This window comes from Macaca mulatta, chromosome 2 (genome assembly GCF_049350105.2).
Source record: "Macaca mulatta isolate MMU2019108-1 chromosome 2, T2T-MMU8v2.0, whole genome shotgun sequence".
Taxonomy (NCBI): domain Eukaryota; kingdom Metazoa; phylum Chordata; class Mammalia; order Primates; family Cercopithecidae; genus Macaca; species Macaca mulatta.
This window is the reverse complement of record NC_133407.1, coordinates 191,422,643-191,441,975: the sequence shown is the minus strand read 5'-3', so window position 1 is coordinate 191,441,975 and position 19,333 is coordinate 191,422,643. Positions and strand designations below refer to the sequence as shown.

Here is a 19,333-nt window from a genome sequence, read left to right as displayed (position 1 = left end):
TAATTTACCTTGGTCAATTAAGATATGACATTTTATAGTATATACTATATCCCATTTAGAGCAGAGTATATGCTCTTGAAAGTGCTGCCGGATTATTAGAATAGTCTAACATCTTTCTTTGGCATCAGCTCTGTCCTCTTCAACTCCCTTTATATCATAGCATGCATCTGGCTTTGGCTACTGCTTCTGTCAGCAGTATTCCTATAATTTCTGTAAATATTCACTACAGTAATGTTTGTTATGTTCTTCAAAATAAGAAAAGGGTTTCCACAATCCATAAAGATTGCTGGCCTTAATCTTCTGCTACTTAGACGATTTTCTTTAAAAGGTTAGAACTGTAGTAAGAGTGGGTTTTTAAGATCTTGGAAAACACTATTCTTATATGTTTGCAGCAGCTTCAGCGTTATCCTGGCCACCATTATGTTAATGGCAACCTACTAGAATACCAAAAAAGAAAGAAAGTGAAAGATGTGCTTACTGCCTTGTGGCCTGGTAGAACACACAGATTAGCTGAGTGCCCATGATAGCTCTCATAGCACAGGAAAAAAATTTCATTTTAATAGGGCACTGTAATGTACTTATTTTATATATAGAGAGAAAATATTTCAAAGAGAAATAGTGTTATAATGAATTACAGTGCCTGACATGACATTAAACAATGTAAGATGGTATCTAAATTTCAGTTGATTTTGTTTATGTCCCTTTCAGGGTATTGTAGCAAACCTAATGGAGGTGTTGTCCACAAGGACTTGTATTGTGTTAGGTTTGGGCTCAGCTAGACCAGGCAATGCATTGGTAGCTGAATCTGAATGAATGAAGGAATCTATAATGAGAACAGAACCTGAGAAAGTAGAAAGCTTCTCTTCTAAGGAGATAAACCCAACCCATAAATAGGGAGCAGGTAAGGTTGCAAGTAGACATGGACTGTGAACAAGAAAAATATGAGGCTGTCGGGTACCTATTTTTTATGTGGCACCAGAGTAGGGGTTTGGTAACCAGGGAAAGGCAATAAAGCTAGTCAGGGACTTCAGGGAAGAGCAAATTTAGAGCCAGGTTACAAATGTTTTTTCTAACATTCCTCCTTTTTTCATCTGTACTGATGACAGCATAGTTAGTAGTGGTTTTTACTTTCCAGCTAGTGAGAACTGCAAGATCCAGACGAGATACAAGTTCAGAAACAATCTCCTTTAGCTTTCTTTTTTATCTGTATGTGTTCCCAGAAACATTGGAAAGATGTATGAGTACCTGGTATTGCTATTGGGAATTGTCGAGAACTGTGAAGAGTGAGCTTTTATCCAAGTTTGTCTGCCACAGTTTTACAGGTGCTGGCAGAAGACACGAAACTCTTGAGTCAGAGATAATGGACTTTATTAATCATGGCACAGCAAGCAGCATGAGTTTCATGTTTATGATGGTGCCCCTCGCTACCTCAAGTCTCATACAGTTGACATGGTAGCCCAAGTGGATGCTACACTTAGCAGGTTTTCATCACAGTTGAGGAACCTCAAGTTTAAGGAACCCTAATCTTTTACAATGGTCTGCAAGCATATCTGCCTGAGCTTTGCCCTAGAGGGAGACAATGTCTTTATTATACTGGATATAAAGTGGTTCTCTGCTCTGGAGGGAGACATCATCTCTGTTTTTCAAGGCTGCTTGCTATAAATGTCTTCAAAAAGATAAAGTCAGCTAGGGCTTTTTGAAAAATTGTAGAAATGTGAGAGACCCATGGAAAATTGTCTCCCAGTAGGAAGTGATTAGTGTGAAAAGTCTTTTCAGCTCTGACTGTTCTTGCCTTTTGTATTCTAGTTTTCTTAGCTTATATATCAGGAGTCAGCAAACTTTTTTCTGTAAAAGGACAGACATTAAATATTTAAGGCTTTGTAAGCCATATTCTTTCTGTCACAACTACTGAACTCAGTTGTTGTAGCAGGAAAGCAGCCATAGACAAACATAAATGGATAAACCTGGTTGTGTTCCAATAAAACCTTATTTGTAGATATTGAAATTTGAATTTCATATAATTTTCACATATCACAAAGTGATTTGTTTTTCCAGCCACTTAAAAATGTAAAATCACTTTTACGTCGTGGATGTACAAAAACAGGTGGCAGGCCAAATCTCGCCTGAAGGCAGTAGTTTTAGATGAATTTTGTTAATATAATATATTGTTTTAATATAGCATTCTTGCAACATAGCAATTGATGTTTCTAAAATGTTTTCTCATAAATTACCCCAATTTGGCTTCAGAGAGCATTTCATCTCCATTTTATAGTAAGGAAACTAATGCATTGAGAAGTAAGATGACCTGTTGACCTACCCAGATTAATAAAACTAATTAAGTGACAGAGCCGAGACTGACTGTATTCTGGACTCTTCCCCATAATATGGTACAGGTTAAATATTCATAATCAGAGTATCATGTCATATATCTTTTGTTGCCGGAATATTCATTTATTGCCAGAATTCTTAGAGCCTTATAATAATGATAATGATAATGATAATGCATGATCATTTCTAATTTTATTACTATATTCTACTTGCTAGCTATTTTAATATTGAATATTATTTTCACTAAAGCTGGACATGGGAGATAAAGGGCATTAGTTAACAAAATTTGGTAAAAAAGCAATGGCAGTTGAATAGTACAGACATTCATACACTATATTTTACATCTTTTCAAAGATAATAATTGATTTTATTTTCAGATATATGTCATGAAAATAAACAGTATAGAAGATCCCTCCCTCCAGTCACCTGTGTTCCTGCTGAACTAATATTTTAATTTATCCAGTAACTTTTATGCAAATTTTTAAACTCGAGATGTTGAGAACATTTTCTGTAGTAATATCTGGATTGCTTCCCTGTCAGGTGGTTGAAGATTATGCTGGAAGATGGCAGGTCCCTTTGCCACAGCTTCAGGTTCTTCAGACTGCACTTTGTTGTTTTACAACAGCCAGTGCATCATTCCCAGATGAATGTGAGCACGTACAATATGTTTTGAGTAGCCTTGCTGTGTAAGTACTTTTTACTTCTTATAAATGCATTATTTTTCTTGATGTGTTTGAGAATTTGTTTTTGATAATTTCTTCTGAAGAAGAAACCTTTCCTAAATTATCCCCGCAAAAAGTAATGTTTATTTTTTCACTTAAGTATTCAGGTTTAATTTTGAACATGTAACCATAATTTTACTGTAAGTTTTAATAGTGAAATGGAATTTTGATTTACAGATTCCTCTGGTTGCTACAAGCACTTTACTTTTCTTTTTAATTCTCCATATTGCCTTGGGGAGCTCTAATGGTAAGTCCCAGAATACAGCAGTTTAGGCTATGATAGATAGTGAGCAGAGAGAGCTTACATCAGGCCAGAAGGAGGTTAGGAAAATCCTGTTTGTTTGTTTTGTTGTTGTTGTTCTTCCTTTTTTTTTTTTTTTTTTTTTTTTTGAGACGGAGTCTCGCTCTGTCACCCAGGCTGGAGTGCAATGGCACGATCTCTGCTCACTGCAAGCTCCGCCTCCCAGGTTCACACCATTCTCCTGCCTCCGCCTCCTGAGTAGCTGGGACTACAGGCGCCCTCTACCACGCCCGGCTTTTTTGTGTTTTTAGTAGAGACGGGGTTTCACCGTGTTAACCAGGATGGTCTCGATCTCCTGACCTCGTGATCCACTCGCCTAGGCCTCCCAGAGTGCTGGGATTACAGGCGTGAACCACTGTGCCCGGACCATTGTTTTGTTTTTTTGAGACAGAGTCTCTCTGTCACCCAGGCCAGAGTGCACTGGTGTGATCTTGGTTCACTGCAACCTCTGCCTCCCAGGTTCAAGTGATTCTTATGCCTCAGCCCCAGAGTACTTGGGACCACAGGTGTGCACCACTACGCCCAGATAATTTTTGTATTTTTAGTGGAGATGGGGTTTCACCATGTTGGCCAGGCTGGTCTTGAACTCCTGACAGGTGATCTGCCCACCTTGGCCTTCCAAAGTGCTGGGATTATAGGCGTGAGCCACCACTCCCGGCTGAAAATCCTGGTTTTTAAAAAATGCTTACAGAGAACTTCAAATTAAAGATTAAAAACTGAACATTTGTGATTATCCCTTCTGCCCTCCTAAGAACCCACTAAAACTATAGTAAAGAAGTAAAAGAGAGAAGAGAATGAAAATAAATAGAGAAAGATTATCAGTGAATGAATGATTTCTACAGTTTTCTGGGGGACAGAAAGCAGATAGAGGAATGGTCATTGAAACACAGCAGAGCAAGTCAGTTTCATCTGTTACTTATTTATACCTCAAATTGTACTCACACCACAACAGTGGCTTATAAAATCACTTATCATTACAAATTGCAATAGAAAGTGTCAAGAGTATGTCTCATAGGATAAGTATTATTATGTGAAACATTTATTTTGAGGAGGATGCAGATAAAGAAATTAATTACAATTTTTTTATTTAGTTCAATCACCTCACGTTGGGGTGGGGAAACAGCATTAGAGGTTGAGTATCCCTAATCTGATAATCCAAAATCTGACATCTAAAATGCTCCAAAATTCACAACTCTTTGAGTGCTAACATGATACTCAAAGGAAATGCTCATTGGAACATTACAGATTTCAGATTTCTGGATTAGGGATGCTCAATCAGTAAGTATAAATATAAATACTACGAAATCCAAAACCCAAACACTTCTAATTCTGAGCATTTCAGATAAGGGATACTCAGCCTATACTACTTTTTGATTTCCTCTATATAAATTAACCCTGGAATAATGACCTTTGCGTTCTGGCATTTACAGATTCCTCATTGAGGCTGCTAATTCCTTAATTACTCTAAAGAAAAATTCATCAGCCAAGAAACTCCAGACTCATGCTCATAGGGCTCCCAATTATTTATATATGGCCTGATTTTTACATATTAATATCTAAGAATCATCAGATATTCAAAAATGCCTTCAGTATGAAAAAATGCAATGAAAAAGTGAAAAATAATTTTGAAAGAAACAGTGTTAATGTTGAAAATAAAAATGAAATATAAAATCTATAATTAGCATTTCTAGAGAGAATTGAGAAGTTATGTGCAACATTAAAATCATCAATATCATGCTGTGTGAAAGGAATAATGACATATGAAAAATGAATTTGAAATTAAGAAAATATGATGGTTAAAATTTAAAGTTCTGTAGGAAGGTTGGAATACGTAAAGCTGAAGCAGTAATCCAGAATATAAAACAAAACCAAAGAGAAATTTAAATGTGTGCGTGTACATTGTGCCTCTTTAAAAATTGATTTGTATATATTTAAAATTGTAGGACGGAAGGAGAGTTTAGAATGTATTATTTAGATTTGTAAGAGTGAGGCAGTTAAAAAAAAAAACCTTTATTGATGGATGGATGGATGGATGGATGGATGGATGGATGAATGAATGGATGAATGGAGTCTGGCTCTGTTGCCCAGGCTAGAGTGCAGTGGCATGATCTTGGCTCACTGCAGCCTCCTTCTCCTGGGTTTAAGCAATTCTCCTGCGTCAGCCTCCTGAGTAACTGGGATTACAGGCATCCATCACCATGCCTGGCTAATTTTTTGTATTTTTAGTAGAGATGGAATTTCACCATGTTGGCCAGGCTGGTCTCGAGCTCCTGACCTCAGATGATCTGCCCACCTCAGGCTCCCAAAGTTCTGGGATTACAGGCGTGAGCTACCACGCCTGACCTAAAAAAAAAAAAAAACTGTATTAAAAATACTATATTTATTTTGTGATGCTGGAAGGAATATGTGAATGTATTTGTATTTGAACTTTTTGATTATACCTGACAAATCTTACTCAAGCTTAAGTATTAAAAAAAAAAAAAAAAAAAAGGCCAGGCGTGGTGGCTCACGCCTGTAATCCCAGCACTTTGGGAGGCCGAGGCGGGTGGGTCACGAGGTCAAGAGATTGAGACCATCCTGGCCAATGTGGTGAAACCCTGTCTCTACTAAAAATACAAAAAATTAGCTGGTCGTGGTGGCAAGCGCCTGTAATCCCAGCTACTTGGGAGGCTGAGGCAGGAGAATCACTTGAACCCAGGAGGCAGAGGTTGCAGTGAGCTAAGATCACACCATTGCACTCCAGCCTACATATACAGTGTTTATATTTCTACATTAGTGTATAGTCATGTCATAGGCCTTTACATTCATTCACCATTCACTCACTGACTCACCCATAGCGACATCGTTCTTGCAAGCTCCATTCATGGTAAGTGGCCTATACACATAAACAGCTTTTATATTTTACACTGGGGTGTCCAATCTTTTGGCTTCCCTGGCCACACTGGAAGAACAAGGATTGTCTCGGCCCATATATAAAATAAGTAACACTGATGACAGCTCGTAAGCTAAGAAAAAAAAAATTGCAAAAAGATTATGTAATGTTTTAAGAAAGTTCACGAATTTGTGTTGGGCCTCACTGAAAGCCACCTGGGCTGCACGCAGGCTGCAGGTTGGACAAGCTTGTTTTATACTGTATTTTTACTTAGTTTTCTGTGTTTAGACACACAAATACTATTGTTACAGTTGCCTATGGTATTCAGTACAGTAACATGCTATACAGGTTTGTAGCCCAGGTGTGTGGTAGACTATACCATTTAGGTTTGTGGAAGTACATTCAGTGATGTTCACACAAGGACAAAATCACCTAATGATGCATTTCTCAGAACATATCCCCAGCCGTACTATGTTGGCTGCCCCATCAGAACCATAGAAGTGTTGGAGAGAGAAGTAATTTCCTTAAAGAATTGGTTATGTAGAGAAAAATAATAAACAAAAAAATAATAACACAACAAAGAAAATGTTTACATTATTTTGCAGATTACCAAAACTGTTTCAGTTATTCTCTACTGATTTTTGAAGAAAATAAGTATTAAAAGAAATTATTCGTAAGCAAGAAGTATTACTGTTTCAGGCATTTTTTCCCTCTTTCATCTATATAATCTTTGCTAATTTTAGCGTTGTTATGTGAAAATTCTTATAAAACTTTCAAAAGTTCTTTGGTTATATGTCATTTATTGACTTCTCTTGCACTGCCTGCTAGCTGAAATGATTTGGCCGTGTCCCCACCCAAATCTCATTTTGAGTTGTAGCTTCCGTAAACCCCATGTGTCATGGAAGGGACCCGATGGGAGGTAATTGAATCATGGGGTCAGGTTTTTCCTGTGCTGTTCTCATGATAGTGAATAAGTCTCATGAGATCTGATGGATTTATAAAGGGCAGTTCCCCTGCACACGCTCTCTTGCCTGCCAACATGTAAGACATGCCTTTGTTCCTCCTTCGCCTTCTGCTGTGGCCTCCTCAGCCATGTAGAACTGTGAGTCCCATTAAACCCCTCTTTTTCTTCATAAATGACCCAGTCTCGGGTATTTCTTCATAGCAATATGAAAATGGACGAATACACTAGCTTTTCGACTACTGCCCATGTAAAAAATAATGTGTTAAGCAGAAGCAAATCTTATCTAAGATGTTCAATATAAGTCAAAAGAAATACGTTATGTTGATGACTTACTAAATAGTAAGATTTCTTAGAAGGAAAACTTTTTGCATTATTTGTATTTACTTTACAGAGAAGTTAATTATATTTTCCATACCAGAAGAAAAATGGGGAAATAGCAACATGTTAGTTCTACTAAAAGAGTAGTCAATCTACAACAGTATGTCATTTTATTTAAATATTTAATCAAAAAATTTTTCTAACAATTACTGCATAACTATTTATTCTGTAAAGCTCTGCTTGCTTCTAGGGATAAAAGAGAATATAAGATAGATAAATTCTCGTTCTCAAAGATGTTACAGAGCTAAGAGATATTATATTAAACAAGCAGTTACACTTTTATATAATGGTAGTTAGGAGGGAATTACAGGGTGCAATGAGAGGGGATAACAGGGACTTGACCTGTCTTGGAGGTCAGTGAAAATGTGCTGGGTGAGCTAACTTGCTGTACTCTGAAGGAATGACAGGAATAACTTAGATGAAGGAGCAGAAGAGCCTCTTAGGGATGGCAAACAGAATGTTTAAGGCACCTGGATATTAACAGATTTCAATATATTTATTATCTGTTTTTACAGTTCTTTTGATTTGTATCATGACTTTAAGTTTTTTATTTGCTTGACATATGAAAAAATGAGGAGACTGTCTTTTATATATGTATAACATTTACAAATAAAATATGTTATATGGAAAAATTGTAAGTTACTATATTCTCTGGCAGTATTGTCTGGTATATATGTCCACCTTAGTAAAAGCCTTTATCTACTTTGAATTATACTTATGTATTGATCTGCCTTCTATCAGCTGGGAGACTTGAAAAATTAGAGTTTTGCTAGTGTTGTCTACAGGGAAGGAAAGTGGATTCTGCTTTTATTTATACCTGAGTGTTATTTCCAATGTTACAGAAATAAAAAGTCATGTGGTGAATTGTCTTAAATCAGCTAATTATAATTCTGTCTACCTTTACCTGGGTTGACTGTCCTTCTAAGCTGTATTTTCTAAAGAAACAGAGATTTTGCTTTGTGCATATGGACCTCAAACTCATTCTTTGCAGATAAGAAAACCGAAGCCTGAGAAGTTGGGGGACTTTTGCAAATTGAGTTAATTAAGTTGTTACTGGTTTTTTCCCTCTTGCCTTGTTTTAGATTGGTTAAATACTGGTTCCTAAGTTAAGTTTCACAGGTGGAACAAAGTCAAACACTCTGAAACTAAGTGGACTTTCAGGCAGAAAACATAAACTTTATAAGTTTTACATAAAAGAAAAGCACATTTTAATGCTGCCTTCACAACCTCCTTTTACCCAACAGGAAGGAAATGTTCATAGATTTCAGCATTCCAGGCAGAGGTGAGTTATAGCACAGCAGGTATTTGCCTGACGGCCACTAGGTCCACAAGAATCACTGGAGGAACTAGTTCAGCTAGTAGTATTTGGTGTGTGCACTGGCAAAGACTAAAAGGTGTATTGGCAAGTTGTCTAAGAGAGAAGACCAAATGTTCTTGTCTTCATGGAGCTAAGTGGGTATAATCAGTCTCTTATTTTGAGTGGCTAGATCATCTTGGACTAGACTACACATGTAATGTTTAGATCACTGATATTTTCTGATTATGTTGCTAAATTGTACTGTATTTCAAACACAGCATTTATGCCTAGCCTAACTTCAGTCTTTACTCTATAATCAAGTTTTACTTGGTTGCATTTATAATTTAAGTCTAGGCTTTCAACTAATTTAGGAAATGGCTTGGAAATACAGGAAGAAAGTCTAATTATAAAGGTACATTTGTTTTTTGTGGGGTCTGGACCCCACAAAAGGTGTTTGTCTTGTAGGGTTCAATGAGTATTGCCCATCTCCACAGCACATAGCACTCTTACTACTTCCTGACTCGTTACATTGACGAACACTTATTCAGCACCTTAACCAATTTTGTATCTACTGTCTTTACTAATCATTTGTGACATGTGAACTTGGTCATTTTAAAGAAAAATCTAGGCCATCCAGCCCTCTATCTCTTTGTCTTCTCTCTCTGAGGAAGAGATAATTATATATATATATATTTGAGGCAGTTGGTGGTCTTAATTCTTTTCTCTTACTAAACTTCATGAGATGGTTTTGTTCTTCCCTATTACACTAGAATATTTTGTTTATAGAATTTGTTGTAGCTAAAGTCAATATTAAAAAATTCTTAGTGCATTTGTTTATATTGGCCATCGTTAGAAACTTAGTATTGCATTTGGTCTTAGTTGTGACGAGCATCTTTTCCCCTGTAATTTTGGTCTTCATTGCTCCCTTTATTGATTTTGGAGTAAAGTGGTTGGTACTATAGTTGTTTTATGGGCAAAGAGATAGATTACTAATTGGTATATTTGTGTTGGCAGGGATGGAAAGTGATCAGGGAAAAGAAATACCCTGTTCCCACCCACATTACTATATATATCAGAATCTAGAGGACTGTACATGTGTCATTTTGGAAAATGGTATTTATTGTTTTTCTATTCTGAAGGAAGGAAAGCTTGATAGTTCTCTTGGTCAGTGTGGATATACAAAAATTAAAGCAAAAAGCAGTTGACTACAACCTACTATTAGAAAGATCTTTATTCTTTAAAAGTTATTCTTTAAAGGATGTATATAGTCATTATGAATGGTGTAAGTACGTTTGAATTTTTTTATTTTGAATGGCTTAACCTTGTACTAAGTCAGATCATTTAAAAACTATGTATCTGAACTTTTTTTTTAAACTTCCTTCCCACTAATATTTTTGGTTTATAGAACTACAATATTATACTGGCAGCTTTTACTGTGGAATGAAGAAAAAAGAAAAAAAATTACATGAAATGCTTCTGTAATTATAAAATTGACAAAATTTTGCTCACTGCTTCTTACAAAGAAAACTTACGAGAAACTATCCCAGGATTAAGGCGCTGGAAGAATTTCTTCCAAGTTTGCTATATAAGAAGCAATGAACAGAATTATAGAATTCAAAATATTTAAGCAAATCATATATTTTTAGTAATTATTGGTTGAAGCTTATTAGCTATAGTTTTCTTAAGCTATGGTACCTTGAAAAGGTTTTCCCTTTTAATTTTGGAATTGAGGTTAATGAACAATTTGCTCCTTGTTTTGTAGGGAATGATTTTCAATGAATTCACTTTTGTTTCCTTTTTTAGTTTTTCCCCCTATGAATAGGACTATCAGTATGTTAAAGAGAACCAATACTAGCTTTTCTCCTGTGGAGCACAGTGATAAGCACATTTTTTCAACGACGTGTTTAGGATAGAAAGGGGTGTGGGGAGAAGGGAAGAGACAGGAATGTGAATGTATTATGTACTAAGAGAAGTGACAGGGATCACCCCCTCCTTTAGCCCTTTGCTGTTTTTTCCTCTTTGTTTTCTGCATCCTCAAGGTATGCATGCAACATCAGTCTCTCTTCATAAAATGCTGTCATAGTTTTGTAGACATTTCACATTAGCTTCTTTTGCAAGAACCAGGTCTGCTTCATCTATCTTTCCATTTCATTAAAAACATAAATCGCCACAGGAATCTGTTGCCCCAATAATCTTTTCTGGTTCTAGTCTTATCTCAAAGCCCCGAGCGATATCATTGCTCTGTTCTCTTTTTTGGACTTGGTACTGTCAGCACAGTTTGAGAAATTGGATTTCCTTGCTACTTTCTGACTTCTCCCCAGGTTTGTTATTTTAACCCTCCTTCATCATCTTAAACTTTTTTGTAAACTAAGAAATGAGCTAAAGGCAATCCAAGTTTTTCTCAGATTCCCAAGTATTGTGCTCCTCAGAAAAGCCTTTCCACATCAGTAGATACTCCATTTGCCCCTTAACTACATGCGTGTCTAGTACCTTCTCCACAGTGTACTCTCCATTCTCTGACGAACTGTCAGCTGTGTGCTTGGTTTTCTTTCCCATGTTGCATTGTTCCACCTGAAGGACTAAGGCCACTGCATCCCAGATACCCCCAGTTTGTTCTTTCCCTCTGGGCTATCAGTAGTGGCCTCCCCTCCCGGGTCTAGGGCTTGGCAGACTGACCTTCATTTTCTTTTTGATTAAGATATATTTCAGTCAAGATTCAGTTAGGTAAATGTAAACCATGCTAGATAATTCAGTAGAAGGAACTTACTCATAGAATCACTTTTAAAGGTGTTAGATGATCTGAGAGAATAGACAGGAGATGGTGAACCTGGACAATGGCAATTGTGGCAAGTTGCTGTTAGCTCTAGAAATGGAGGGACAAAGGAAAAAGAAAGTATTACTAGAGCCCACAGACAGGAGATAGTTGATGAGAGGAAGCAGCACTGATTTGTGGGAGAGGGTACCTCTGAAGAGATAGAACTACTGCTATAGAGGATCCTAAAGCTGAGGGGTTAGGGGAGAAAGACCCTCGTTTCTCCTTCCTCCTGACTTCTGATTTCTACCGCTGACCCCCTTTAGCCAAACCTAACCAGAACCCAAAGACCTTTGTTTTGAAAGAGATTTCCACTGATTATTGAATTTTACATTGGCAATTTTTTTTTCTTCCCATACTTTAAGTCCATCCAGTGTCTTCTGGCCACATTTTCTTGTGATGAAAAATCTGCTTTTTATCTGGTTCCCTGAATATAACGTACACTTTTAGGGGCTTGCTTTTAAGATTTCATCTTTATCACTTTTCATTTTTAATTTTTGAGTAGGTAATACATGTTCATGGTTCAAAATGCAAAAAGTATAGAGTGTACAATGAGATACCCTTGCCATTTACATCTACCTGTCCCCTAGTTTCCTAGTTTCCGTTTCTGTAGCCATCCAGTGTACTTATTTTCATGAATTTTCCTTTCAGATGTATAATGCATATATAAGAAAAAAAACCCCATATTCTCAATTTAGACAAATGCTAGTATACTACACACACAGTTTTGTATCTCCGTTTTTCACTTAGATATCTTTCCCCATCAGCATAGAAAGAACACTGGTCATCACATTGGCTGTAGAGTATTTCACTCTTATGTGTATATCAAAATGTAATTAAACCAGCCCCTTACTAATAGATACTTAGTTTTTGTTTCAATCTTTTGCTGTTACCAACAACTGTTTAATGAATTACCATGTATGAGCGGAATATGTACAAGGATATTTGTATATCCTAGATGTATCCGAGGAGTAGAGTTAATTGCTTGATGAAAGAGTATAATTTATCAGTTATCATACATTTATACAAAGAATATAATTTGTCACTTTGGTAGATACTGCCAAATTTCCTCTGTAAAGGTTGAACCGGTTTACATTTTTGCCAGCAATGTAAGAGAGTAACAATTTTCTCACACCTTTGTTAACAGTGTTTTTTTTGTTTTTGTTTTTTGTTTTTTAATAATGAGAGACTTTAACACCCCACTGTCAATATTAGACAGATCAATGAGACAGAAGGTTAACAAGGATATCCAGGACTTGAACTCAGCTATGCACCAAGCAGACCTAACAGACATCTACAGAACTCTCCACCCCAAATCGACAAAATATACATTCTTCTCAGCATCACATCACACTTATTCCAAAATTGACCACATAGTTGGAAGTAAAGCACTCCTCAGCAAATGTAAAAGAACAGAAATCACTATACTGTCTCTCAGACAACAGTGAAATCAAATTAGAACTCAGGATTAAGAAACTCACTCAAACCGCTCAACTACGTGGAAACTGAACAACCTGCTCCTGAATGACTACTGGGTACATAACAAAATGAAGGCAGAAATAAAGATGTTCTTTGAAACCAATGAGAACAAAGACACAACATACCAGAATCTCTGGGACACATTTAAAGCAATGTGTAGAGGGAAATTTATAGCACTAAATGCCCACAAGAGAAAGCAGGAAAGATCTAAAATTGACACCCCAACATCACAATTAAAAGAACTAGAGAAGCAAGAGCAAACACGTTCAAAAGCTAGCAGAAGGCAAGAAATAACTAAGATCAGAGCAGAACTGGAGGAGATAGAGACATAAAAAATCCCTCAAAAATCAATGAATCCAGGAGCTGGTTTTTTGAAAAGATCAACAAAATTGACAGACCGCTATCAAGACTAATAAGAAAAGAGAGAAGAATAAAATAAACGCAATAAAAAATGATAAAGGGGATATCACCACCGATCCCACAGAAATACAAACTACCATCGGAGAATACTATAACCACCTCTATGCAAATAAACTAGAAAATCTAGAAGAAATGGATAAATTCCTGGACACATACACCCTCCCAAGGCTAAGACAGGAAGAAGCTGAATCCATGAATACACCAAAAACAGGCTCTGAAATTGAGGCAATAATTAATAGCCTACCAACCAAAAAGAGTTCAGGACCAGACGGATTCACAGCCGAATTCTACCAGAGGTACAAAGAGGAGCTGGTACCATTCCTTCTGAAACTATTCCAATCACCAGAAAAAGAGGGAATCCTCCCTAACTCTTTTTATGAGGCCAGCATCATCCTGATACCAAAGCCTGGCAGAGACACAACAAAAAGAGAATTTTAAACCAATATCCTTGATGAACATTGATGCAAAAATCCTCAATAAAATACCAGCAAACCGAATCCAGCAGCACATCAAAAAGCTTATCCACCACAATCAAGTTGGCTTTATCCCTGGGATGCGAGGCTTGTTCACCATAAGCAAATCAATAAACTTAATCCATCATATAAACAGAACCAAAGACAAAAACCACATGATTATCTCAATAGATGCAGAAAAGGCCTTTTACAAAATTCAACAGCCTTTCATGCTAAAAACTCTCAATAAACTAGGTATTGATGGAACTTAAAATAATAAGAGCTATTTATCACAAACCCACAGCCATTATCATACTGAATGGGCAAAGACTGGAAGCATTCCCTTTGAAAACTGGCACAAGACAGGGATGCCCTCTCTCACCACTCCTATTGGAAGTTCTGGCCAGGGCAATAAGGCAAGAGAAAGAAAGAAAGCGTATTCAATTAGGAAAAGAAGTCAAATTGTCCCTCTTTGCAGATGACATGATTGTATATTTAGAAAACCCCATCGTCTCAGCCCCAAATCTCCTTAAGCTGATAAGCAACTTCATCAAAGTCTCAGGATAAAAAATCAATGTACAAAAATCACAAGCATTCCTATACACCAGTAACAGACAGACAGCCAAATCATGAGTGAACTCCCATTCACAATTGCTTCAAAGAGAATAAAATACCTAGGAATCCAACTTACAAGGGATGTGAAAGACCTCTTCAAGGAGAACTACAAACCACTGCTCAACGAAATAAAAGAGGACACAAACAAATGGAAAAACATTCCATGCTCATGGATAGGAAGAATCAATATTGTGAAAATGGTCATACTTCCCAAGGTAATTTATAGATTCAATGCCATCCCCATTAAGCTACCAATGACTTTCTTCACAGAATTGGAAAAAACTACTTTAAAGTTCATATGGAACCACAAAAGAGCCTGCATTGCCAAGACAATCCTAAGCCAAAAGAACAAAGCTGGAGGCATCACACTACCTGACTTCAAACTATACTACAAGGCTACAGTAACCAAAACATCATGGTACTGGTACCAAAACAGAGATACAGAGTAGTGGAACAGAACAGAGCCCTCAGAAATAACACCACACATCTACAACCATCTGATTTTGACAAACCTGACAAAAATAGGAAATGGGGAAAGGTTTCCCTATTTAATAAATGGTGCTGGGAAAACTGGCTAGTCATATGTAGAAAGCTGAAACTGGATCCCTTCCTTACACCTTATACAAAAATTAATTCAAGATGGATGAAAGACTCAAATGTTAGACCTAAAACCATAAAAACCCTAGAAGAAAATGTAGGCAATACCATTCAGGTCATAGGCATGGGCAAGGACTTCATGACTAAAACACCAAAAGCAATGGCAACAGAAGCCAAAATTGACAAATGGGATCTAATTAAATTAGAGAGCTTCTGCACGGCAAAAGAAACTACCATCAGAGTGAACAGGCAACCTGCAGAATGGGAGAAAATTTTTACGATCTACCCATCTGACAAAGGGCTAATATCCAGAATCAACAAAGAACTTAAACAAATTTACAAGAAAAAATCAACCCCATCAGAAAGTGAGTAAGGATATGAACAGTGTGGTGATTCCTCAAGGATCTAGAACTAGAAATACCATTTGACCCAGCCATCCCATTACTGGGTATATACCCAAAGGATTATAAATCATGCTGCTATAAAGACACACACACACGTATGTTTATTGCGGCACTATTCACAATAGCAAAGACTTGGAACCAAACCAAATGTCCATCAATGATAGACTGTATTAAGAAAATGTGGCACATATACACCATGGAAAACTATGCAGCCATAAAAAAGGATGAGTTCATGTCCTTTCTAGGGACACAGATGAAGCTGGAAACCATCATTCTGAACAAACTGTCGCAAGGAGAGAAAACCAAACACCGCATGTTCTCACTCATAGGTGGGAATTGAATAATGAGAACACTTGGACGCAGGGTGGGGAATATCACACACCGGTTCCTGGGGTGGGGTGGGGAGAGTGGGGAGGGATAGCATTAGGAGATATACCTAGTGTAAATGACGAGTTAATGGGTGCAGCACGCAAACATGGCACATGTATACATATGTAACAAACCTGCATGTTGTGCACATGCACCCTAGAACTTGAAGTATAATAATAAAAAAAACTTTATTATGACAATTTTCAAATATACTTGAAAGTAAAAGTAGTAGAAGCAACTATCACCCAGCTTCAACAGTTACCGGTATATTGTCAATCTTGTTTCAGGTATATTTTCCCACTCCTTACCCACTGCTAGTTATCTTTTTTTATGTAAAGCTTTATTAAACAGTATAAATTCCATATAATTCACCCACTGTCAGTTTATAATTCAGTGATTTTTTGGTAAGTTTTATAGAGTTATGCAACCATTACCACAATCCAGTTTTTCATTTTCATTGCCCCAGAAAGCTCCCTCATGCACATTTGCAGTCAGTCCCCAGTGCCTACCCAGTCCAAGGCAACTACTGCTCTGCTTTCTGTCTCTATAGAGTTGTTATTTCTAGACATTTCATATAAATGATATCATACGATATGCAGTCTTTTGGATACTTTCACTTAGAGCAAGTGAAAATATTGAAAAATAGTTTTGTGAAATAGTCATGTAAAATAGTCTTTTAAATGACTATTTTTCGCTTAGAATAATGTTCTTGAGGTTTACCTATGTTATAGCGTTTATCAGTAGCTCATTCCTTTTTTGCTGCATAGATTTCAGTATATGGATATATTACATTTTATTTGTACATTCAGGAATTGATGGCTGCTCAGATTACTTCCAGTTTTGGGCTATGACATGTGTGTATGTGTTTTAATGTGGCCACATCTTTTCATTTCTTTTAGGTAGATACCTAGGCATAGAATTGTCAGATGTATGATTAGTTTATGTTTAGCGTGTTGTAAAACTCTTACTCTATATCCAAAGTGACTGTAAGATTAAAATTCTAACCAATTTCCTACTGAGGTAGCAGTTTCTTTACATCTTCACTAATACGTTTTTATCTTTTTCATAATAACCATTCTAATGGTTGTACAGTAGAATCTCATTTTAGTTTTAATTTGCATTTCCTCAGTGCTGTCGTTGGTAAGCATCTTTTTGTGTGCTTTGCTATTTTATATTTTCTTTGACAAAATCTATCAATTTTTTTGATCAGTTTTAAATTGTATTATTTGTCATCTTACTGAGCTCTAAGAATTCTTTATGTATTCTGGATATACACTCTTTATCAGATACATGATTTTTGATTTATCCCACTATATCTTGTCTTTTCATTTTCTTATTGGTGTCTTTTGAAGTTTATTGCTGGTTTTAAGAAATTTGGTTGTAATGTGTTTTGTGTCGTTTTCTTCATGTTTCTTGATTTTAAGCTTCTTGGATCTGTGGGCTTATAATTTTTGTCAACTTTTGGAAATTTCCTCAAAAAACTTTTTTTAGAAACCACTATTATGTTTTTCTTCAGGGATGCTACCTGAAGGGGAACAACAGCTGTCCTGCAGCTCATTAATAGCTCTAGTTGTTTTTTGTCTTTCTCTTTTATTTTAAATAGTTTTCTATTGCTATACCTTTGTTTTCCCAGTATAATATTATCTTCTATAATGTCAAATTTGCTGTTAATACCATACAATGTATTTTTCATTTCAGACATTATGTTTTTTACGTGCAAAAGCTTGATGAAGTTCTTTTGTTTCTTCCATTTATTTACTTAACATGGTTAATCTTTTCTCTACCACTGCGGTTCACAAACTATGGCCCATGGGCCAAATCCTAAAATAATATCTGGCAATTCAGTCTCTACTCTAAACCCAACATACAGTGCAAGAATTTGAAGCCAGTGGTGCACTGAATATCATGATAGCAACAACAAAACCCATATTCAGTTTAACTTCTGATTGGTTTTACTCATATGCTCCACAATAAAGCCCTAGCAGAAGACAAGACATGCCTCTTTCTAGTCATAAATGCTGTTTACTTCAACCTCTACTGTCTTTTTTTTTTTTTTTTTTAAAATAGTAATTTCAACTTTTAGTTTAGATTCTGGGAGTATGTGTGCCAGTTTGTTGCATGGGTATACTGCTGAGGTTTGGGATATGAATGATCCCATAACCCAGTGGTAAACATAGTAACCATTAGTTATTTTTTAAATCCTACCCCCTGCCCCAGTAGTAGTCTCCAGTGTCTGTTGTGCCATCTTTATGTCCATGAGTATAAAATGTTTAACTCCCACTTACAAGTGAGAACATGTGTTATTTGGTTTTCTGTTCATGCGTTAATTCACTTAGGATAATGGCCTTATATAATGAAGCCCAGCTTTCAAAAACCAGAAATTATAGACATATTAAAAAAAAAAAAAGAGAGAACCACTATTAAGAGATAAAGCAATCAGTAGAGCCAGATCCAGATATAAAGGCTATTGTGGAAAAGACAGAATACATTTGAGCAGACTGGAAATTTTGGCACAGAGATGGAAACATTAGGGAAGATTCAAATGGAAATTCTGGAAATACACACAGTAACAGATGAAGAATGGCTAAGACCTTCAGATTCCTTAGTAGACTTAATGCAGCTAAAGAAAGAATGAACCTTGAATGTAGATTCATAGAAATACTCAAACTAAAAGGCAAGGAGAAACAGAACAGAGTGTCTAAGAATTTAGGAAAATCTAAAACTGTCTACTAGAATCTCAGAAGATAAAATGAGGCAGAATAATATTGACAAAATAATGGCATGAATTTTCTTAAAATAATGAAAAGGATCCAGCTACAGAAACTAGAACACAAGTAGGTCAAAGTAAGAAGAGAAAAAAAGACATTATCCAAAGAAGAGTGAAGATAATGTGTAGCAGACATCTCTTTAGAAATTACAAGCCAAAACACAATGAAGTGACAACTTTAAAGTGATGAAAGAAAAAAGAAGTATTAACTTTTTTTTTTTTTTTTTTTTTTTGAGATGGAGTCTTGCTCAGTCTCCCAGGGTAGAGTGCATTGGTGCCATCTTGGCTCACTGCAACCTCTGCCTCTCAGGTTCAAACAATTCTCCTGCCTCAGTCTCCCAGGTAGCTGGGATTACAGGTGCCCGCCACTATGTCTCGCTAATTTTTATATTTTTAGTAGAGACAGGATTTTGTCATGTTGGCCAGGCTGGTCTCAAACTCCTGACCTTAGGTAATCTACCCGCCTCGGCCTCTGCTGGGATTACAGGCATGAGCCATCACACCTGGCCAGACTTTCAGTTTGAGAAAATATATTTCTAAAGTAAAAGAGAGAGAT

The 19,333-nt window shown here is 36.5% G+C and overlaps 1 protein-coding gene, 1 long non-coding RNA gene and 1 pseudogene across 15 annotated transcripts in view; 1 reads left to right on the top strand and 2 right to left on the bottom strand.

Annotated features, from left to right (window-relative positions):
- Positions 1-19,333, bottom strand: part of LOC106996063 (uncharacterized) — a 69,764-nt gene that overhangs the window by 6,581 nt on the left and 43,850 nt on the right. The window lies entirely within an intron of this gene.
- Positions 1-19,333, top strand: part of ZNF654 (zinc finger protein 654) — an 82,592-nt gene that overhangs the window by 24,644 nt on the left and 38,615 nt on the right. For 8 of the 14 annotated variants that reach the window (XM_028844713.2, XM_028844715.2, XM_028844718.2 and 5 more), the window contains exon 2: positions 2,869-3,014. The exons of the other annotated variants lie outside the window; for them this stretch is intronic. In XM_028844713.2, the coding sequence (XP_028700546.2) occupies positions 2,869-3,014 (146 nt within the window). The remainder of the gene's footprint in view (positions 1-2,868; positions 3,015-19,333) is intronic. 14 annotated transcript variants of the gene reach the window in all.
- Positions 10,857-11,500, bottom strand: LOC144338979 (chromobox protein homolog 5 pseudogene; annotated as a pseudogene).